Below are 22801 nucleotides of genomic sequence, written 5' to 3'. Positions count from 1 at the left end.
TCTAATATGGAGTCAGATTTGTTCCTCCCTACTACACTATGTTTTGTTTTAGAATTCCATTAGTTGTTGAAGTGACAATATTCCAGGTCCATTGGGCTAAGTGAAATTTATCATGAAATAGATTCCACCTATTTCTTTTTACTTTTCTTAATTTTATTTTTTATTTTTTGGGGGGGAAGAAGTAATTAGGTTTATTTTTTTAATGGAGGTATTGGGGATTGAACCCAGGACCTTGTGCATGCTAGGCATGCACTCTACCACTGAGCTATACCCTCTCTCATCTTTTACTTTTTTAATGTGGTGCCTAGAAAGTTTTAAACTGGATGAGTGGCCCACCATAGTTACTTCTAATGGACAACACAGCTCTGTAAGATCTTCCCAGACTCTGGATAATTCTTTAACAGAGGGAGGCAATTTTGGACTCTCCTTCTTTGGGGAAGGAAGGCGGGTGGCTGGGTTGAGAGTGTCGTGGTGATGGAGAGTGACATGTGAAGGCAGAAGCAGGAATATGTCACAGGAGCTAAGTGCTGAGGGTTTTCTGTCTGAAGCACAGTCTGAAGGCGTGGGGTCCAATAAGTTGAGTGGAGACCCCAGAACCCAATCGCTGAAGTTCCCACAAGTTCTGCTACTGCTGCTTTATTTCTTGTACAAAGTGACAGGCCCTGGCTACCAAATTCAATAAAAGACTGAAATAAACAATGGTGCTGGACTATTCCCATGTGAGAGTCAAGACCCCTAGTGCCTGTGAGAAAGCTCACCTAATGGTTTGGAATTAATTAAAATATGGAGAATTCTAGACAAAGTTTATCAGTCCTTTTGTTCTTGCTTCTATAGATGAAGGAACAAATATCTGCATTACCTAATGACAATTTCAGGATGGCCAACGGGAGTTGAGGCACAAAAGACATCTTCAGAGTTGCATTATTCTGAATTAGGAGCCTGAATTTGGGAAAGGTAAAACCATGATGGTTGCTGAAGAAAAGATTTATCATACAGACAAGAAGTATTTTCACAGCATAAACAATGGTTATTAGGGACTTAATTTGTTTTCCAAACTAAGAGATCTTTTCCAAAAACAACTTAAGAACGTTTCAAAAAGGATGAGCATTAACAGTTCTGCGAGACAAAAAGCAACATATGCTCACCTTAACATGAAGTAATAGCCATTTTTTCAGAGAAAAAAACACCCAAATTTGAATTTTCCTCATTGTGTACATTATTCATGCAAGAATTTGCAGTGTGGGATTTCATAATATATCTCTATGTGTGTGTATGTCAGCATATGGGGACATATGAAAATACAAATAGATAATAGGGAAGTAGAATTTATCATTGTATCAAGTAAAACTGTGTATGTCACAAAATCTGCCTGCCAGCTTCCATAGCCCACTCTCAATGGGGGCACATCTTCTGGTCATAATTTTTTGTATGACTTCCGGACTGTGAGCCCCAAGAGACCAGAGACTCCATCTATCTTGTTTGCTGCTGTGTTCTCAGCATAGGCACACAGTAGACCCTCAGTACTTATCTGCAAGTGTGAGCATCTAAGAGCTATAGACTATCAGAACGATAGAAGTCAAGAGTCCTCACCGCCCTGTAGCCGGAAGGCGGCAGAAATCACCTTGCAGAAGACTTAGCTTGTTCTGGAACGGTTGACTTGATTTGCTCCTCTCAGTTACGTCAATAGACATAAGAGGCTCCCTGCCCTCAGAAAGGTGTGACAAGCCTGGCTCTTTACCAGTAGAGGCTTAACTAGGTGTTGCCTTTGGCACCTCTACACCCCACCCCAACCCCAAAGAATACCAATAAATGTTGGCTGAGATCCTTCCTCTTGGTGACAAATACCATTCCAGGTGCACAGGTTCCATCCTCCAGACATCACAGCCATGGGGTAAACTGAACATAAACAGCTAAACCAGTAAAGCAAGTTGACGCTATGAAGGAAATAAAAAGAGGGGTGGGGGTGGGGCATCAACTACTTGAGGAGGTCAGGGAGGTCTTTCTCAAGAAGGGATATTTGAGCCAAGGCCTGAAGCAAGTGAAGGAGTGGTCCGTGGGAAAAGCTGGGGGTAGAGGAAACACCACCGGCGAATTCTCAGAGGCAGAACTGTGCCTCGCAATAAGGAGAAAGGTCTCTGGTGGGCTGGACCTGAGGGAGAATGGGGAAGAGAAGGGAGATGGGAAGACGGAGAGTCCTGCAGGGCAGTGGGGTGACCCACTTGAGGCTTGAGCAGGGGAGGCACACGATATGACTTGGGCCTTTTGGGAGAATGGACTCAGTGGTCAACTCGTCCCCTCTAGTTGCTGCCAAATCCATGACCTGCTTCTCTCCCTATAGCCAGGTCCAGTGGAATCCTTCTCAGAGCCCTAGTACTACCATTTTTACTGATACTGATACTGATAGTGAAGCTCAGTAAATGCAGGAAATCATGTACTGGGAGGGGGGGGGTAGCAATCCAGGAGGAGGGGTCGGCGAGGAATTTGAGTCCCTCGATTACACTTTGGTCAAATCCAATTCCTGGTCTCCTTGAGCCTGTTTCCTGACCTGGACAGTGCAGACTGTTTCAATTTCTCTGTCCCTTTCTTCTATTCTATCCCTCTCCAGCTTCGCAGGAGGGAGGCGAAGAATGTGGACTAGGAGAGCGTCTTCAAAGCACAAAGTGATAGTGAAAGGCCTAAGAGGTTTCCTCCAGCAAAGCAGGTCTACAGACCACGCGTGGTTCACGGGTTCTGGCGCGCCCTGGCGGCCAAGCAACTCCTAGCTGACACCGCCAGACCCATGTGTGAAGTCGAGGACGCTGTTTTTCATCCGGACCGTGGCAATCGTGGTAAAGGCAATGGTCTAGCTTGTAGTTTCTACCCTCCTCTCCTGACTCGCTAATATCTGAAGTGAGCGCAGGGATGAAGCTTTATAAAAAATCTGGTTCTTGAAGCGAAAAAAAAAAAGGCTAACACCCTTGCCTGGGATTGGAGGTCAAAGCAGCATTTCCTTTACCAAGATGGCGACGGCGACGAAACGCAATCAGCGCGCGCCGCCGGGGTGCTCAGCGCGCAAGCCCCGCGGTGACGTCACGGATGCGCGACTGGGCCGGCGCTGAAGAAAGGAGGTAGGAGCTGCCGCGGCGCGGGCGGAGCCGGGGGGCGGGGTGCAGGTGGGCTCCGTGGGGCGGCTGGACTTGGGGCCACCCCCCCGGAAGGGCTGGCGATAGGGTTCTCAGAGATGGGGGCACATCAGGCCCCCAGTCTCCAGGGCTTCCCCGAGGACTATGCCCATTTCCCGGATCGGGCGATTGAGACCCAGAGGGACAGAGTAGTGTTTGAGGCTACCTAGCTCTGGCTGTGCCCCTGTACAGCTTACAGGCTTCGGGGTGACAGAACTGGGTCTGGACGTTCCCCGCCTCGTGCAATGAGATCAGGTCTGGGGAGAGGAACGTCGGGTGGGGGGGGGAGCCCATAAGGGATCGCGGGAGGGCTTCCTGGGGGAGGCAGCGTTGAGTTTCATCTTTTATTCTCTTACTTCACATTCAGTCAACCACGTGGATCTTGATTCCCTCTGAAGTCGACCCCCTGCTTAGTCAGAGCTGCTCCTTAGACCCTTGTTTGAGCTTCCTGCTTATGTCTCACCCCTCCAATTCACCTCACCAACCCCAGAGACCTCTGCACCTTCCCATCACCCTGGAATACAAACCCCGTTTTCCCAGCCTGCCTCCCCAGCACTCCTGAGGGTTTGGTCCCACTCCCTTAGACGTCTTTTTTAGATGTCTGCTCCAGGAAGCCCTTTGACAACCTCTCCCCACTCCTCCCAAGATTGGGTCAGAAGCCCCCCTCTGCGCTTTCTCAGTATCTGCATGTTCCCATTACAGTTCTGATCTCGAGTTACCACTCTGTCTCCCAGTCAACCTGGGAATCCCATTCAATCAGCAAGCCCATCAGCACTGCCTTTTCCCCTAGCATCCCACACATACTAGGTGTTCAGCACATGTTTACTGAATGACAAAGTGTGTGTGTGTGTATGTGTGTGTGTGTGTTTATCAAACAGAGAAGAAGAGCTGCCTGTATTAGTTAGCCTGGGCTGCCTTAACAAAATCTCACAGATTGAGTGGCTTAGACAACAGAAGTTTATTTGTTCACAGTGGTGGAGGCTGGGAAGTCTAAGATCAAGGTGCGAACCAATTTGGTTCCTGGGGCAGGCTCCCTTCCTGACTTATGGATGGTCACCTTCTCACTGTGTCTTCATAGGGTGGAGAGAGAGCAAACTCTGGTATCTTTTTCTCTTCTTATAGGGGCACCAGCTCTACTAGATTAGGGTCCCAACCTTACAACCTCATTTAACCTCCTCACTCGCCCTGTCTCTAAGTACAGTCATATTGAAAGTTAGGGCTTCAACATATAAATTTTGGAGGGATATAAATATTCAGTCCCAGCCTGGAGAGGGGGTCCAAAAAGCCTTGTCAGGCTTTGGGATGGAATTGGGGGATCTTAAGCAACAGGAGGAGGGGATGCTGGGGCAGAGTCCCTGTGACTGGGCAGGGTTTTCACAGGAGGAAGTGACAGGAAAGGGTGTATCAGCTGAGGGCATAGCAAGAGCAAAGACTCAGAGGCTGGAGAGGGAGGTGAGTGGGAAAAGAAGTGAGAAGCTGAGTTTGGACACAGAGTGGGAAGTAAATACTGAGGGAATGCTGGAAATAGATGCTTCTTCATCCATTTGCTCAATACATTTTTTAAGCCCCCTTACTGTGCAGGGCACTGACCAAAGCAATCCCAGCCCTGCCCTCACAGAGCTCCCAGCCTGGTGGGGAAGGTGGACATTTGTCAAATAATCATATAAATTAACATAAGCTAGCAGTCCAAACAAATACCCCCAAAGAAAAGTTTGTGGCCTGAGAGTCAGGGGGTGTTTCATGGAAGGCTTCCTGGAGGGGCAACACCTGAGCCGGGCCCTGAAGATTAGATAGGAATTAACTGGGTAAAAAGAGGAGCAAAGGTGGCAGGCACAGCAACTGCAAAGGCCCTATGGTGGGAAACTGGTTGGTAGGTTTGAAAAAAGGCAAGGAGGCTGGTGTGGCTGCTGTCGAATGAGTGAGGGGGAGATGGAGGGAGATGGGGTGGGGAGTTTCCTTACCTGAAACTTCAACCCCCACCCATTTCTTGGTGCTCTCCTGGGGAATTCTGAAGAGGTTTTCTGTTAGGTACATTGCAGATGCTCAGTAATGAATGTTTGGGGGCAGGGTTAGCTGGAAGCTCAGGATCAGCTGGCATATCTGGTTCTCCTGTGGCATCTCTTCCATCCTGTGTGGGGAGGAACTGAAATCAACCCCACATCTTAGATTAGGAAACTGAGGCTCAGGGGAGCATTTCAGCCATGATTGTGGAGCCAGAACCCAACCCTGAGTCTTCTGGGTCTACTGATCTCCCCTCCTTTGCCTTGCACTGCCCCATGGGACTCACTCCCCCATCTCAGCCTGGAGGGACTGCTTCTCTGTGCCGAGTGAGGTTCCCCATGGGCCTCTCAAAGTCCTGATCTGCATTGTTGTTCCTTAAGGGGCCCACTGGGACCCTGGGTGGGGCAGTGGTTAAGAGGACGAAGTTGGGACTGAGGGTTGTGCCTGTGTGGGAATCTGGGCCCTTCCACTAACACACGGTGTGGCCCCTGAGCATGTCACTTACCATCTAAAAGCCTCAGGCTCTTCATCTGTAAAAGTGGGGAGAAAAGTACCTGGCTTTGCTGCTGCTGGGGGATGACATGGTTTAGATTACAACATCAGTCCATCAGCGCTTCAGTTTTTTTTTATTGCCCAGCTCTGAATGACTCCAAACCTCTGGCTCTGCCCACTGCACCATTGTAACTCCTCAGCGTTTGGCTCCCACCCTTGGCCCTCACCAACCCACATGCCAGCCAGATGAAGCTTTGGAACAACCTAAATCCAAATGTGTTCATACCCTGCTCAGAGCTGCCTAACAGTTCCCTGGGGCCCAGAGAATAAAATCCTTGCCCTTCCTCAGCCCATAAGACCCCATCCTATCAGCCTCTTGCCCTCCCACCCTCTTCCCCTCTACTCCCCTCAGCTCACCCACTCTGGCCCCAGTGGCCTCCATGTTTCCTGTAGCCATGGCCTCATTCCTGTCACAGAGTCTTTGCACATCCTATGCCCTCTGCCGAAAAGTCTCAGCACTTCATCCTCACAGGGCGGCTTCCCACCCACCCTTCAGATCATAGCTTGGCTACCACCTGCCAAGGTTGTGAGAATTCATTAAGACACTATGTGTAAAGCTCTTAGCCCAGTGCACACAACCACTGGAAACAAGCTAGTTTGAGAGTTTCCGATGGGGCTCAGAGAGGGGAGCCCCCTTCCCAAAAGTCACACAGCTAGGAAGTTGGGGGGTGTTGCCTAGTTGAGTCAGGATGGCCCCCAGAGCCTCTCCCCTTCATTCCTGGATGCTGGGCCTATTTCTCCAAGGTTCATCAAGGGACTGAACTGAAGATTTTCAGTGGAGGGTGAATGACCCAGGAATGAGGCACATCAGCCCATTTCCCAAATAAGGAAAACTGAGGCCCAGAGAGCTGAAGGCTTGAGCCCTGGACCACACAGTGCTGGTGTCCTCAGTCAGCACTCTGGAGGGGGCACACTTATTAATTTCTTTTCTTCCTTTCCTCACCTGAAAGGCAGGCTTTGGAGGTGAGACTCCCGGCTCAGCCTTATGCAGTTTGGCCAGGTACCTTGACTTCCCCACCTTAGAAAGGGGATAAGGACAGTCCCCGCATTTAAGGCTTTGGGAGCATTCAATTAAGTTGGGCCATATTAAACAGGAGGGTGGCACCTCCCATGTGAGTATATCATTTCCCCAGCGCCTCGGGGGGACTCATGTAGACTAGGTGCCCACTGGACAGCACTTTATGATTGTTGTAACATCTGGTTGTGCCAACCTGGTCAGGGACCTACTGCAACATGACTTGTAAGAGCCGAAAAGTAGAAACAACCCAAAAGTCTGCCACGATGGACAGAAACAAAATGTGGTCCATCCATACAATGGAATATTATTCAGGCATAAAAAGGAATGAAGCACTGACACATGCGAAAACATGAATGGACCTCGAAAACATGATGCTGAGGGAAAGAAGTCCAGAACAGGCTAATCCACAGAGTCAGAGAGGAGATCAGTGGTTGCCAGGGCTGGGGGAGGGGGCATGGGGAGTGACCACTAATGGGGCTGGTTCTTCTTTTGGGGTGATGGAAATGTTCTGGAACTAGATAGAGGAGATGGTTGCATAGCATTGTGAATGTACTAAGTGCCACTGAAATGTGTGCTTGAAAATGGTTCATTTTGTATTATATGAAATTCATCTCAGTAGATTTTTTTTTTGAGAGATTAATAAATCAGAAGTCCTTGTTTTATAGACAGAGCCATTGAGGGCCCAGACAGGTCATGGCTGCACAGATGTAAGTCTAGGGGTGCCAAGGCTGAGTGCCCCCCACTCACTGGTCCCTGCCACCCCTGCCCCTGCAGCTTGCTGAGGGATGCCCAAGAAGTTCCAGGGCGAGAACACCAAGTCGGCAGCGGCCCGGGCACGGAGGGCTGAGGCCAAGGCAGCAGCTGATGCCAAGAAGCAGAAGGAGCTAGAGGATGCCTACTGGAAGGATGAGGACAAACACGTCATGAGGAAGGAACAGCGCAAGGTGGGTGGGCGGGCCCTGGGCTTCCACGCCAGTGGGTGGGGCAGGCAGTCAACAGAGTCGAAGGTGGCGGGAGGCCCCTGGGGCTTTGGCCTGAAGAATGAGTAGCCATTGCCCCTCCCAAGCAGTCCCCACTCCCGTGTGTTTTACATGGAGCTGCAGATGGTTCTTCCCCATTGGGTGGTTTTCTGGGTTCTGTTTAGCCCTCTTTTTGCTGATGGGTGAGTGGGGCCCATAGTCTACACAGCATGCCTGCCCTCTCTGTCTTTCCTTATGTGACAGCTGCTTTAAAAAGATAGTCTCTAGGGAAAAAGCAAATCTGTGTTTATTCAAAACACTAAGAAACAACACACCTCCCCGCCACGTGACACCAAAGGCTTTTCTCATCTGATTCCACAGCTTGAAGGCCACCTCCTTAGTAAATGGGCTCCTGCAGCCAGATTCTTCCTAGCTGCCAGACGTCAGCCTCAGGTGGGGCCGGAATTCATGGCCTCACCCGGAGGTTGGCATTTTTTGTTCCCATTTGTTCCATATTATGCAACTCGGGGACAAGCTCCGGACTCTCTGGCTTCCATTTCAGTTATTTATGAGACTCATTTTTGATGGCTCCAGAATGTTCCACCAGTGTCCTCACCCTTCATCCATCACCAGATGCTGCCAATGGCTAATTGCCCTTTTAAAAAAACCATGAGTGACTTTTTCAAAAAATGTCGCTGAATGTCAAAGTGTAAATAACACTCCTTCCTCAGTCCCGTGTCCTTAGAGACTAATGGCCACATGCTGCATGTCCTTCCTGAGTTACTGGAGCCTTCTGGAATTCATTCATTCATTCCTTCAGCACACTTCTACTAAGCACCTACTGTGTGCTGGGCCAGGGCCTGCCTCCTGCCGCTGAGATAAAGCAGATAATCGGAAAACTAGAAAATAGGAGTTTGTGGAACACAGGAAAGAGCTATGTGGTAGGGAGCAGAGGAATAGGAAGCCAGGAGCTCAGGATGAGCCAGAGTTAACCAAGGAAGGAGGCCGGCAGTGGCGCTCCAGGAGGAGAGAACAGCTAGTGCAAAGGCCCTGAGGCAGGGCCATGTTGAGGGGAGAGTGAGCATGGGCTGTACGTGTACCACGCAGTGGTCAGGGAGCCTCAAGAAGACGTTACTTCTGACCTATGGGGAAACTGAAGCTCAGAGCACAGTGGCCCTACCTGAGGTGCCTGACAATAGAACTGGGAGCCCAGCATCTGTGCCCAAACACCCTTGACCTTTAACACCCCTCCTTTCTTGTCATGCAGGCAGGTTGGAGGTCAGAGGCCCAGTGGGTGTCCTCAGGAACTCCTCTTCTGGGGGCACTCAGTCCTATGAGAGTGTCACACAGAGCAGTTCAGGCAAAGGGACTACCCCTGAGGCATGGAAGGCAAATGGCAAAGTTGCAGGCGGTAGGGGTGGGTGGGTGGGGGTGCCTGTGGTGCAGGGCCTTGTGGGGGTGCTGGGTGGGAGGCAGCAGAATATTCCACGCCTACAGTTGCACTGCCACACTGCACTACAAATGAACCAGAACCTTGCTCTGCTCCTGGAGCAGTGGAGGGACAGTGGCCAAGGGCAAGTCCTACAGGCAAGGTGTCCCCTCATCCAGCTGGCATCAGGACCTTCCTGGGGAGCTAAGGTGGGATCAGTCCCAGCCCCTGTGACACTTGGCTGGGAACACTCCGTGCCTCCCCAAGGTCTCCTGGCCCATAAAGGCAAAATCCCTGCCCCAGCTGGCAAATGGGTCCACCCTCCAGTGACTCCTGTTTCCTTTGGAATCTAGTACAAACCCCTCCCCATGCCCTTGAGGCTCCCCAAGGTCCCACTTCCACCCTCTCCTCCCTCCACTCTTCCCCTCCCCATTCCAAGCACACCAACCTCTGTCATGTTAGGTGATTTCTGCCTCAGGGCCTTTGCACCTGCCACTAAGGACTCTTCTCCCCCAGCTCTCTTTCCAGTTGGCTTCTCCTCTGTCCCAGGTGTCACTTTTCCTTCAAGAGCCATCCACTTGCCTTGGCCAAACTTCCCTGTTGTTCCCATAATCACATAGGATGGGAGCCCCTAGGTAGGCCTATTGTGCTCCCAGCCGTGTTCCCTACGCCCAGCACAGGGTCTGGCACACAGCAGGGCCTCAGTCCACATTGGTTGAGATGAGAACCCAGACCCCATGCTGGTGGAGTGGGGTCCACTCCTGACTCCCTATCCCCCAGGAGGAGAAGGAGAAGCGGCGCCTGGAGCAGCTGGAGCGCAAGAAGGAGACACAGCGCCTGCTGGAGGAGGAGGATTCAAAGCTCAAGGGCGGCAAGGCCCCCCGGGTGGCCGCACCCAACAAGGTCACTCGCGCCCAGATTGAGGAGACTCTCCGCCGAGAACATCAGCACAAGGAAACCCCTGAGCCAGGTGGGGTCTCCACCCAGTCCAGAGTTCCCCTTTTACCTGATAAAGGATAGGCAGTGGGACTGCCGCTGAGCTGAGTCCAGAGCCCCGCCTCCACCCCCCTAGAGAAGCTGCCTGGGCTCTGCAAGGCAAAGGGTGGGTGGGTGGGTGGTGTCCCAGCAGGCCTCACTCTGAGCACAGGTGGCATGGGCACACACGTGTGTACTACTCTGACCTCACCCTGGCTTGTGCTCCCCGGGGTCCCCGCAGCTGATGGGGCCCCATCTTGAGGACAGGAGCCCATGTGAGGCGCCTCCTGTGTGCCGGGCTGCAAGAAAGTTAGAATGCTGGGTGCTGGGTGGGCAGGACTGGCATACCCACAAGGTAGGTCTTGGGAGAGCTTCCCAGCTCAAGTCGTGTTTCTCTCCGCCCCTATCATTCTCTGCCTGCCTGCCTCCCTCTCTCCTCTGCTTCTTCTCCGCGGTGTCTCTCTCATCTCCCTGGAGCTCTGCATCTCTGCTTCTCTCTCTGTGTTTCTGTGTACGTTTCTGTCACCTGGCCGCCCCGCACTCCAGCCGAGAAACCCAAGAGCCACTTGGAGGTGCCGTTGGAGGAGAACGTGAACCGCCGCCTGCTGGAGGAGGGCAGTTTGGAGGCGCGCACAATCGAGGATGCCATCGCAGTGCTCAGGTACTAGAGGGCCTAGAGCTTTGGGGTGGGGCTTGGGACCCGGGGCGGGGCTTGAGCCTCTGGGTGGGGCTAGGTCTCTCGGGGCGGGGCGGGGCGGGCCGCCAGCCAGCCCCACCAACGCCTTTGTCCTCCACCAGCGTGGCGGAGGAGGCGGCTGACCGGCATCCTGAGCGCCGCATGCGGGCGGCCTTCACCGCCTTCGAGGAGGCGCAGCTGCCGCGGCTCAAGCAAGAAAACCCCAACATGCGGCTTTCGCAGCTGAAGCAGCTGCTCAAGAAGGAGTGGCTGCGTTCTCCGGACAACCCCATGAACCAGCGGGCCGTGCCCTTCAACACCCCCAAGTGAGCCTAGAACTGGGGGAGCCGCCCCGCCGGCGGTCAGGGTCACGACCCCGCACGCCCTCCCGCTGGGCCGGCTCTGAGGGTTACAGAGATGTCCGAGGCCGTGGCGCGTGTCCTGGGGGCTAGGTGGGATTATCGGCCACACCTTGCGCTGGAGGGTCCCTGCTCCAGTAACACCCCCATCCCCTTCCGGTGCGCGCCAGAGCCCTGGGACTGAGTGCCCAATAAAGGCGGTCGGTGAGGCAGAGTGTGCACTTGATGTCTATGTGGGAGGGTGGATGGGTGGTGGAGAGAGGAGGTTTGGAATGAGGGGTAATGCATAGGCCACAGCCAGAGAAGGCAAGGGGCCCCAACAGCGCCCTTGTCCTAGCAAGCTAGCCGAGAACTGCGCTGGCTCCTACAGTGCCCACTCCTTGCTGGGCCAGCTGTCCAGCAGGAGACCTGTACTATTATCCTCTGGAAATCTTGCTGGGCTGCTGCAAGGGGGTGGCTCAGAGAGGTTGAGGCACTGGCTGCGGGTCACACAGCACTTCAGAAGTAGAACCAGAGCTGGAAGCGAGTTGCTGGCATCCTGAGATTCTGGTTCAGAGTCAGCAGCCAGGTCACGTACTGTGCTTGGTGTCAGGAAGTGCTGGCTGCTCTGCTGTTATTCCAACATGGGAGGTATCTGGGTCGAGTCCTGGGCAGGCTTCCCGGGGGAGGATTTCTTTAGAGCAGGCAGGCCTTAGTGGGAGATGAGTCAGGTTCCATCGCAGAGGCAGGGCACTGGGCAGGCAAGGGCCTGGATGCTAGGATGGGCAGGTGGATTCAGGCAGGAATGAGTGTCCCATTGAAGGCCACATGTCTGGGAATTGCTGGGTGAGATCTGGACTTGGTTCTGGCTTCCTTGAACTTAGTTGGCTTCAGGGAGTCTGTAGAGAGGAAGGGTAGCTGGGAGGTGGACCCACGTGTCAGGGGCGGGGTCCAAGAATTTACCTGTTCACTGCTATGGCTCCCACCCAAGTGATACCCTCCCTGCACTCATAATGCTGCCCCTGCGCCTCTGGCCCAGATTCTGCCCACTCTCCATGCCCCCTCAGCTCCAGCCCCACCTGTCTCCTTGTTCTCAACTTCTCCAATGCAGCAAGCTTGTTCCTCCTCAGAGCCTATGCCCTGTTGGTTCTTCCTGCCAAGTATGCTATTCTCCAAGGTGTCAAGTCTCAGATGCAGATCCTTACAGATGTCTCCAACTGTGTGGGGTCAGGGCTGGGCCAAAATGGGCCAGGCTCTGTCCAGAGGTAGGGAGGTAAGAGGCTTCATGGAGGGAGGGCCTTGAAGGATGTATAGGAGTTCTCTACACAGCCAAAGGACAGAAGGCTGAAGGAACCACACATGCAAAGGCCTGTTCAAGGGAGGAGGATGCCATTAATAATTGGGTACAACTGAAGTGCAGCATAGTGGGAGCCTGAAACTGGTAGATGGCATAGGAACTAACCAATGTATATTGAGCACTGGCTTAGCTTGGGGATTCACAGACAAGGACTAGGAAGGACCCCAGGAAGACCCCTTGGAAGTTAAGGAAGTGAGACAGAGGGGAAGGAGCTCTGTATGGGGTGCCAATGAGCAGAGTCCTCACCAGGGAGTCAGGTGACTGGACCAGCTGTGAGAAGCATCCACTGGATGCTAATCCCTGGCATATTACATGCTAGTGTCATTTAACGGAGCCCTGGGGACAGCCCCATGGTATACTGATCCTCTTTCTAGATGGAAAACTAAGTCACCTGCCTGTGTCACATGGCCAGGAAGCACCCAGAGCTATTGGTGAGCCAGCAGGGGTGGTGGTGGGGCCCAGAATTAGGGGTGGAGGTGTCGGCCAAATAACAGGTGGAGGAGCCCAGATGGCTCCTGACAAATAAGAGGCCTCTGCCTCTTCTGGGAGCCTTAGGCCAGGGCCTTAATAGTTTTGAGCCTGTTTTTTTCCTAAATAAAATAGGACTAAAAACAGTATCTAACTCTAGGCTGTCTTGAGAATCAACGGCATGGTCCCTAGGAAGAGCATATCCTAAAGAAGGGCTTGGCAAAGGAGCCTCCTGCATGGCCACGTTGGGGTATCTATGGCCGGGGATTAGGGAAGGTCGGGGACCAATCGTGATTAACCCGAAGGAATAAGCCGGCTGAGAGTGCAGAGGCTCAGACGCGAAGCTGAGGAATGGGGCTTGACCCCAGGGCGATGGGGAGCCACAGCGGGTGTGTGAGCAGTGGATAGGAAAAGTATCAGAGGAGCGCGTTGCAAGCTCTGCTGGGGACTTGTATGGGGATGGCTGGTAAACCAGAGAGTGAAGGTAAAACTCAGGACAAGGGCTGAGAGGACCGCCTTCATTTCTCAGACAGAAAGATGACGGTAACAACGATTTTTCGATCGTTTCGTACCAAAGAAAAGCCTCTCCTTTCTTGGCCCCGCCTTCGCGGAATCCCAGGACCGCGCGTGCGCGCAGGCAGTAGGGAATCCCCGGCCTCGCCGCAGTGCGCGGGAGGGGGCGTGAGACGGGAGTTCCGTGAGCTCCTAGCCGTCCCTGCCCGCGTTGCCAGGACGACCAGGCGGGGCCGCGGGGACGCCGGGCGCTCACTGCGCCTGCGCCGGGATCGTCTCGCCGCGCCAGGGCTTTCCCGTCGCGCGCGAATCGGGGAGGGAAAAGCCGCGACCGGCGCGCATGCGTCGACCCGGCCGGACTCCCCGCCCGGTGGGCAGGGAATCCTCACCTGCCGCAGTGCGCACTAGGGGCGGGGAGGGGAAACCGGCTCAAACTGGAGTGGGGTTCACTGAGGAGGCGGCGAGGGAGGGAGCGAGTGCAGGGTCTTCCCGAGGTTCCCGCTCCGGTCCTCGCCGTCACCGTGGCAACCGGGCGCGCGAGCCCGCAGTGCGGGGGCGGTGGCAATCTCGGGAAAGCCGGGCGTCTCTGCGCCTGCGTGGGGCTCCGCGCCTGCGGCCGGGGTTCCCCTTCGTGCGCCCGGGGGATCCATGGCGAGGGACGGCGTAGGAAGGACTGGAGAGGGTGGGCGCCGGGGAAAGGGGGAGTGAACGCGGAGAGAGGGGCTGTGGGGCAAACGAGGATGGTGGTGAAGAGGGGTGGATGCAGGAGAAGGTAGCGGGAAACGCGAAGGGTGGGGAGGATGGGGAGAGGAATACAAGAGGAGGAGGGGTCGGAGAAGGGGGTAATGAGGAAAAGCATAGAGGGAGGGGGACAACAGAGGAAGGAAAGGAGGAGGAACTTGGGGAGCAGTTAAAGGACATGGACAATATGAAGGGGACAAAGAAGGTTATGAAGGGGACTCGATGGGTTGTAGGGATGCCTGAGGGAGAGGACGGATACCTTTAGGACACCCCTCAACCAGGAAACCGCAGGGCCGGGAAATCCAGGTCTAGGGTTTTCAGATTTAGGAGAGGAATTAAAAAAAAAAAGGACACCCAGTTAACGAATAATTTTTATTGTAAGTATGTCACATCCCGTGCCCTGTGTTTTGCTGGCAGCCCTAATCTTGGGCATCTCCCTTTCCTTGCCCCCCCCCCCCAGCCTGTCCCTGAGCCTTTCTGAAAGCCACTGGGACCTCTCAGATGATGCCTTTGTCTCTCACCTCCCTGGTTCCCCCACAGTCCTACACATGCCATCCCCCTGGGGGTGCCCTCCCATACTATCTTCTGTCCTCCTGGCCTTGAGTGCCACCGTGAGGTGGAGTCCTGGCCAGGCAGTGAAATGGGCAAAGGCGCATACCCACTCCCACCTTCAGGGCACCTCCCCCTCACCTCTCAACCCCTACATCTCCAAATCCTCTGCCATGGACCTGGCCCTGCCCATCATGTCCCTGCTCATCGCAGTCGCCCTCACCTCCTCCCAGAACCTCCAGGGCTCCCTGCTCTCAGCTTGCGACCCAGGGAACTCCTACACTGGATTCCCCCTTAATCTCTGGGTACATAAGCATATAGTAGATGCTCAAAAACATTGAAGGGTAATTTTATGGGGGCAAGCATTAAGGGGGGCGTTTGCTTTTTCAACACAGCTGCATTTTCTATCCGTTAGGGACACACACCCTTTCTGAGACTTTGTACTCTCCAACTAAGCAGTTTTCCTTTTTTCCTCCACTTTGGTTTCAAAAAATATAAGGTAATAAAATATTTAGAGAAAGCTAATAATCTGGAAGGTCAGCCCTTAAGGGCCCCTGGCCCTAGGCTGCCCCCCAGTTTTTCCCTTCTCACTTCTCATGTTTGCTCTTCATATTTATTTGCTGTTGGAACACTCAAACCGTTGGACCTCCAGCCTGGTTTCTGCTCAACAGACTGGAAACTCAGCCCCAAGGATCATTTTTTTCATCAATATGTGTCCTCAGGTGGGGAACATCTGGGCCCTTGGCTGTGTATTTAGATCACTGTCCTAGGCAATGCCCCCGCAGAATCGGATCCTGGATCTTTTATGCCATGTCCTAGTGGTGGCTTCTGGCGCAGCTCACTGGGCAGAGTGTGACGCCATCCCTTTATCTGGAAGTGGGTAGCTCATGGGGAGGTGCTGGGTCAGAGTTGGCCCCCCTCCTCTCTAGGCCCAAGCTGTACCAGGCCCCTCATTTCCCTGGGGAAAGCAGAAGGTGCATAAGTGAACAGACCACTTTCACCAGGGATTGAGGACAGTAAACTACGGTGATGTGCCCAGAGAAGGAAGGACTCTAGGCAGGAGGTGACATTGGACTGGGCTCTGAAAAACAGCAGGAGGTCAAGAGAGGCCGGGAAGGGTGATCCTTGCAGAAGGAACAGCAGCTGCAAAGGCCGTGAGGCTGAACAGGGAGACAGCTGAAAGGCTGTGACAAAGGACGTAGGGGCCAGACCATGTGGGCCTTTGTTGGGGGAGGGGGCGGCATGAGTCGGTCATCCTCCTGATTCAAGGAGGAAGGTGCCAGTAATGTGGGGCAAGGACATGACTAGTCACATGGGTGAGGACAGAGTTCTGTGGCTGCATCACAGAGAAGGGACTGTGGGGAGATGCTGGGGATACGGTGAACTGCGGGACTGGGAGGGGGCATTCTGGGGGCTCCACAGGGCAACTGTGGGAATTCAAGGTGGGAGACATCCCCCAATGATCCGTGCCCTGTCATCCCTGGCTCTCGACTCGCCCTCGCTCGGCCTTCAGCCTCCCCTCACGGTGGGTTAGGGGGTGGAGTCCCCCCAACGGAGGTGCTGGGTGAGGCCCCTCCTCTGTCTAGTCCTCGCGGTTCCCGCATCCCTCCCCCTCTCTGCCTCCACAATGCAGACCCCGGAGGCCCCCCGCCGCTTTGTTCGCTTTCCCTCCACACATGGTCACGGTCACGCTGGCGGCTCCCTCTGAGTACGGCTTACACACATAATGGAAGTGGGGGAAAGCGGTCCCAGCCGCCCCCTCATCCATCCCCGCGGTCTGCGTCCCCCCGCCCCGCCCGCACCCCGGAATCCCCGCCTCGGGCCCCCGCCCGGGAGCGCATTACCTTTCACGAGATGCTCCCGGCCCGGTTGAGGGGGGAGCAGGTTGGAGGGGGAGGGCTATTTTTAGAATGAATGGAAGAAAAGGGGAAAAAAACAACAAAAAAAAAAGGATGGAGGCTCGTAGCCTTCTAGCTCCCAAGAGGAAACCCCCTTCACTTCAGGCGGAGGCAGAAGGTGGGTGGGGGTTCAGAGACGGGGCGGGCAGGGCAGCGGGGACAGGGGGCGAAGAGGTCGAAGACAGAGGTCTGGGAGGGCGCCACGCTTCCTGGAGGTGAGGAGGAGACAGCAGAACGTAGCCTGCAACCCTACAGACTCCCGAGAGCTGGAGGGACCCGAGAGGTGGGCGCTGTCCAGTCCAGAAACAAGCTCGGAGAGGTGCCTGGGCAAAGCCAAGGTTAGCGGAGGGGCTGAGCCCTAGGCTCAATCCCCCCATCCCCTCGTGACCCAGACCTCGGGAGCCGCATTGTTCTAATTTGGCAGAGTGACCTTCACAAACCCTGCCATCCAGGCCTCTGCCACTCACATTCAGCGGGGTCCCCCAGTCGTGCGGGAAGAGGGCAAATATCACGGCCCAACAATAGCAGAGAAGTTTTCTGTGGTTTGTTTTCTGGCCACCGCAGGTCCCCCTCCCTACTGGGACCTTCCAGCAGGGGCAACGTCACCAGCTTCCCCAAACCTCCGGGTTCTCTCTGGATCCCTCAGGCCCTACTCAGGGTATGTGTTGAGAGGAGCTTAATTGCCTTCCTCTGGCTCCCTGGCTTTGCTGCTTCCCCAGATCCTGGAGATCGGCCCCGAGAGTGAGGGGTGCAGCCGTATTCTGTGCTGCTGGGGCCCTGGGCCTCGCCAGGGGCTCCCCCTCTCCGGGTCTCAGTTTCCCCATCTGTAAAATGAGCTCTGGCAAAGGGTCCTCCCGGCTCTTTGAGCATCCTCGAAGATTTGCTGGCACGCCCCTGCTGGGAGGGGGCTTGCGCGAGACCAGGACGGGGATTCCCGCCCCCTCACTTCTAGAGAAGCGTGGCGGGGGAGGGGGTCGTGCTGTGGCTGCCGCCTGCCGCCTCTCCCTCCGCGCAGTCGGCGCCCCCTCCCCGGGCGGCGGGGCGGGGCCCAGAACGACGGGGAGGGGGTCAGCTCTGCGGCGGCGCGCGCACACCCTCCCGGCTCACACGCCCTTGCCCGGCAGTGCACTTGTCTTCGCGCTCGGGCCAGGCGCTGGGCTCCAGCTGCTGCGGCCGACTCTGGCTGGTGAGTAGGCAGTTGAGGGGTGGGTTACCGGGTGGAGGTCTCAGCGGTGTTCCCCTTCTCCTCGGTGGGGGAGTATCGGTCAGGGTTTGCCCGACTCTGGGCATTCAAAGGGGGAGCTGCGGAAGGAAAGGAAACCCCTTCCATCCCTCCTCAACACCAAACCCCGAGTCAGCTTCAGGCACCCCCTCAACCCCTGGAGAAGGGGGCTCCCGCTCCCAGAATTTGAGATGCAGAGATATCCTCCCACCGAGGTGAGGGTGGAGACGTGGAGACCCTCCCGCGCGGCCCTCAGTCTGTAGAGGGGGGAAGCGGACTGGTCCCACTGCCCCCTCCCCTTTATCTCCCCTTCCCCCTCCCAGGCCTTTCTCTCCCAGTGTGTGGCAGGGATTCCCCCGGCTAGCCTTGCTGCTGAGTGGAAGGGAACCCTCCGCCTGCCAGCCTACTGTGCGTTTGAGCTCATGCTCTTTGGAGCTCACGCTCTTCTCTGTTCCCTAGGCATCTTCTCTTACCCCTACCCCCATGACAGGGAGAGAGGCCCAGAGAGGGTTAGCACTTAGCCAAGGTCACCCAGCTGGGCAGGGACCGAACTGGGTTGGTGGCCCACTCACTGGCCCCAGAATCCAGCGGCTGGTGTCAGCTCTAGGGCCCTCTGTTCCCTGCGTTTAACCACAGGTGTGAGGGCCCTTTCAGGGGTCCTGGAACTGGAGGAAGGTTTCTCTCACTCTCCCTAAGTCTCTCTGCCCTGCTAGAGGCCCAGGCAGGACTGAGTGGAGAAGCCCCCCACCTGGCTTGCTCCTCAGCTCCCAGATCTCTCTTGGCCCATAATTCCCCCTCCCAAAGCCTGCCCAAGACCTGGAAGGAAATCCCCAGGGGAGGGGGGAGTGATTCCAGATGGGCAAGCCGAACTCCAGTAGAATAATCTCCACTCTGATTCACCCACCCACTGGTTGACCTTCGACAGTCCTCTTGCCCTCCCAGGACCAGAGTCAGCTCCCAAAGTCTCCCTGGCTGGAACAGGCAGCCCCTGAGCTAGGCAGGTGGCCATAGGCCTCCACCCCAGACCCCTGGTGAAAGAAAGGACAGCTGTGATGTTCACGGCCTGCTGTGTTTTCCCTTTCATCCCATTCTGGGGTCTGGCCATGCTCCCCCACCCCTCTGCACCGTGGGGCTGCCCTGCATCCCCTTTTGCCCTCTCCTCCAGGGCAGGACCTGGGTTCTGTGCTCATATGGGGATTCTGGACAGAGACAGCCCTGTATAGACAGCGAATACCATGAGGGAGCTACAGTCCCCAGGGCAGCTGCAGACAGAGGGAGGATTTGGGGGCAGCCAAGAACAGAGCTGGTCAAGGCAGGGACTCCCGACTCCTATATCCTCATACCAGCCCAGCCCAGCCCACCCAGACCTTCCTGGGGTAAAGGGATTGGTGGGGACCTGGTAGAGGGTGGGGAGGAAGATGGAGAATAGCATGGGGAAAGGCAGATAGAGTCTTCACTATCCAGTGGAAGGAAGGAGACCTCTAGGGAGGGGGCCTGATATGGGGGAAGCTATCAGTGAGGGTTTCCTTAAAAGTTACAAGGTAACCCAGCTTGTCAGAGCTCAGATCACTAAAGACCACTGTAGTCTACAGCTGTCCACACCTCACCCTCTTGGGGCCCTGCCTCCAACCCTACACTCTATCTCTGGTCCTTACAGATTGAGGGGGAAAGAAAGGTGGCCACAGCCCCTGTCAGCCAAGTGGTAACCCAGCAGAACCAAAGGGGACAGGCCCTTTGGTGGTGGCTCATCGAGAAGATCCCTGCACCCCAGGGTGAGTGAATCCCAGCGTCAGGTCACCTTTGGGGATAGGGGTGCCCAAGAGTTGGATAGAAAAACTGGTGACTTAAGAAAAAGGTGCCAACCTTTGAAATAATACTAATAATATAATAATTATTGTTATAATGCTTGTCTGTGCTTTCTAGAACACCCTAGAGAGTCACTATACACTTTCTCTGATCACTGGTGGTGGGGAAACTGCTGAGAGAGACTCAGTGATCCATCCAGGGTCACACAGCCAGAAGAGAGAAGTTGAACCAGATTGGAAGGGCCCTAAGACCCACAGTATCCACCACCTAGATTCCATGGTCTCACTTCCTGGAGATAATCCCTCGGCAGGGGACAGATTTTGCTGCTTCTTTTCTCTTGACCTTCTGGGTGCCGGCAGTGAGCTGCCAGTGCGGGTAGGGAGAGGACAGAGGTGCCAGTCCCAGATGTGTGGGGTCATTTAGTCAATCAACAAAGACTAAGCAGTTACTGTGTGCTAGGCCCTGGGCTGGGCACTGGGAACACAGTGAGGACTGAGGCAGCCCCTGATCCCCCCTTGTGATATGTGATGGGAGGAAAATAAAACAGTGAAGTATTAGAGAATGGGGGGTAGGGGAGGCTCTGTAGTTGGGCAGAGGGGCCTCTCTAGGGAGCTGACCATGAGGTGAGACCTGATGAAGGAGTAGCCAGCCAGGCAAGAGCTGGGAGAACAGCATACCAGGCAGCAGGAACAACATGTGCAAAGGTCCTGGGGCAGAAATGAGCTTGGCATGTGTGAGGAGGCTGGTGTGGCTGAAAAAGAATGAACAAGGGGGAGAGAGGCAGAAGTAAAGGTAGCGAGGTCTGCAGGCAGAGGCTGAGGTGAAGAAGTGGACTGCAGAACAATGGGGAGCCATGGAGGGTGTATGAGCAGTGCAAAGACATAGTCTGATTTGTGATTTTCAAAAACCCCTATTGCTGCCATGGAGAGCTGGGATCATCAGGGTAGGAGCAGAAGTGATAAAAGGCCAGAGGGGAGGCCAAGGAGGCATCTGAGTAGTTGGCTGGGCTGGGACCAAGGTAGAGCCTCAGAGATGGAGAAAAGTGGGCAAATTCTGGGACTGAGCTGGGCACAGAGGATGAACTGTTTATGGCCAGGTTTCTGCCTGATGCTAAGGGACCATGGGGAGGAAAGGAGGGATTCACTGTGCCCGGGGAAATCTCAGAAGGCATCCTGGAGTAGGGGTTCTTGCTCTTTGAGCTGGGTCTGGAAGGGTGCATAGGAGTTTGCCAGTGGCCAACTGGAGCCATGCCTAGGATCTAATTATACAGATGCTGTGAGGGCCATGGGGAGCCACTGGGCACTTGTAATTAAGAGCAACATGATCATATTTCAGCAAGGAAAGATTCCTCTGGGGGGCCTGGCAGAGACTGGACTGGATCCTGAGAGTCCAGGAAGCAGCTTTTGAAATGTTCCAGGTTATGATCAGGCCAGTAGCAACTAAGAGTATCCAGTGAGCGATCACAGTATGCCTGGCACGTTTAATGTGGAGTAGCTCCCTGGCCCCTGCCACTGCCTTCCGAGGGCCCTCATTGCCCTGCAGAGGAAACTGAGGCTCAGAGAAGGTTGATGTTTTGTCCATGACCACTGTTTGAGTTTCTGGGGGCGGCCGTAACAAATGACCACAGCCTAAGTGGCTTAAAACAGGAGAAATTTATTGTCACGTTTCTGAGGCCAGCAATCTGAAATCGAGGTGTTGGTGGGGCCATGCTTCCTCTGGAGGCTCTAGGAGAGGTCTTTTCCCCTCTCTGGAAGCTCCAGGTATTCCTTGGCTTGTGGCTGTGGGACTCCAGTCTCTGCCTCTGTCTTCACGTGGCCTTCTGCCCACTCGTGTCTTCACAGTAGTCTGCTTATAAGAACACCAGTCGTTGGATTAGGGCCCACCCTAATCCAGTATGACCTCATCTTAATTTAACTACATCTGCAAAGACCAATAATGTGATCAAATAAGGTTACATGCTCAGGTCCTGGATGGACTCGAATTTGGGGAGGATACTGTTCCAGCTATACCACCATGCAGCAGAGCGCTGTCAAGCCTTTGACCCCAGGGCTTGTGCCAAGGCAGGGGCTACAGGGATGGGGGAAGAGGGTAGCCTGGAGCGAATTTAGAGGTGTGAGGGTCTCTGGGGAGGAAGAGTTAGTCTGGAGCCTTCCAACCTCAGCTTGGGGAGGGAGGGGAAGGGAGGGGAGGGTCTGAAACAGGAATGCCGTTGCCGGCTGAATGAACAAGACAGCCCCAGGGCATGTACCCTGGTGGATGAGGGTGGGGCTTCCAGACCTCGGCTGCTTGTGGGAGCTCCATGCTTACGCTTATGACAGAGCCGATTCCCTGCCAGTATGTCAACACCAGTTTCCCACCTCTTCCAGAGTAGAGACTGAGGGCTCAGTGGGCTGCTTATGGGGAGGACCAGAGGTGGGGTGGGGGGGGCTGCCACTCGCAGTGGCCTCCTTTCATCTGTGAACCATCTATAAGAGCTAGATGTATCTATTCATTGGTTCAAGGTCTTATCTTGCCCGCTGGCCTGAAATGGTGAGTTTGGGGGATTTTATCTGTCTTCATCACCACAGTCTCTCTGCCTCAGGGTACAAGCCCTGCATACAGGAGGTACTCAATAAATGCTGATAGAATGAATGAAGCTTCTCCAGGTCTCTCAATCCTGGAGAGCCCAGGAACAAGCCCAGCTCCCCCTGGGCCTTCCTGTCAGCTTCCTGCCTGCTAGGGGGCTTAACCCGTCACGGCTTCCACTCTGCTCAGAGTCCACCGGCACACAGCCCTGCCGGTGGGCCCCTGTCCACCTCTGTGACTCACCCTATCTCATTTCCTCCTTCCCTCTAGCCCCCCTGGTCTCTCTTCTCTTCCTCCAACACACCCTTCTCAGTGCCTTTGCCTTCCGTTGGGTGCACCCTTCTGCCCCATGCAGGCCATTGCCTCTGGGTCCTTCAGTTCCTGTGAGGTTCTCCCAGGTCGTCTGCACCCGGATGTACCGCCACTGCCCTGGACTTGGGACCCCACCCTCGGGCCCCTGGGGGAGGGGCTTTGTGTTTAGCTGCCAGCCTCTCCCACACGCAGTCTGTAGGCCATTTCCTGGGGCTTGAGTCCAGAGGGCATCCTAGCTTTTGTTCGTTTGCATGTCCTCAG

The 22801-nt window shown here is 54.9% G+C and overlaps 1 protein-coding gene across 2 annotated transcripts; it reads left to right on the top strand.

Moving 5' to 3' along the window:
• Positions 1-2956: 2956 nt before the first annotated feature.
• CCDC124 (coiled-coil domain containing 124) lies at positions 2957-11344 on the top strand. Of its 2 annotated transcripts, none has more exons than XM_032465282.1 (5): positions 2957-3107; positions 7507-7676; positions 9901-10090; positions 10642-10756; positions 10894-11344. In XM_032465282.1, exons 2-5 carry the CDS (start codon positions 7518-7520, stop codon positions 11099-11101), a joined length of 672 nt encoding a protein of 223 aa, XP_032321173.1. In that variant the 5' UTR covers positions 2957-3107; positions 7507-7517; the 3' UTR covers positions 11102-11344. The 2 variants fall into 2 exon arrangements, with proteins under 2 accessions (XP_032321173.1, XP_032321174.1); XM_032465283.1 differs by lacking the exon at positions 2957-3107 and adding an exon at positions 6665-6714.
• The last annotated feature ends 11457 nt before the right edge of the window (positions 11345-22801 follow it).

The sequence above is a fragment of the Camelus ferus genome, chromosome 22 (genome assembly GCF_009834535.1).
Source record: "Camelus ferus isolate YT-003-E chromosome 22, BCGSAC_Cfer_1.0, whole genome shotgun sequence".
Taxonomy (NCBI): domain Eukaryota; kingdom Metazoa; phylum Chordata; class Mammalia; order Artiodactyla; family Camelidae; genus Camelus; species Camelus ferus.
This window is presented reverse-complemented; position numbering and strand designations above follow the sequence as displayed.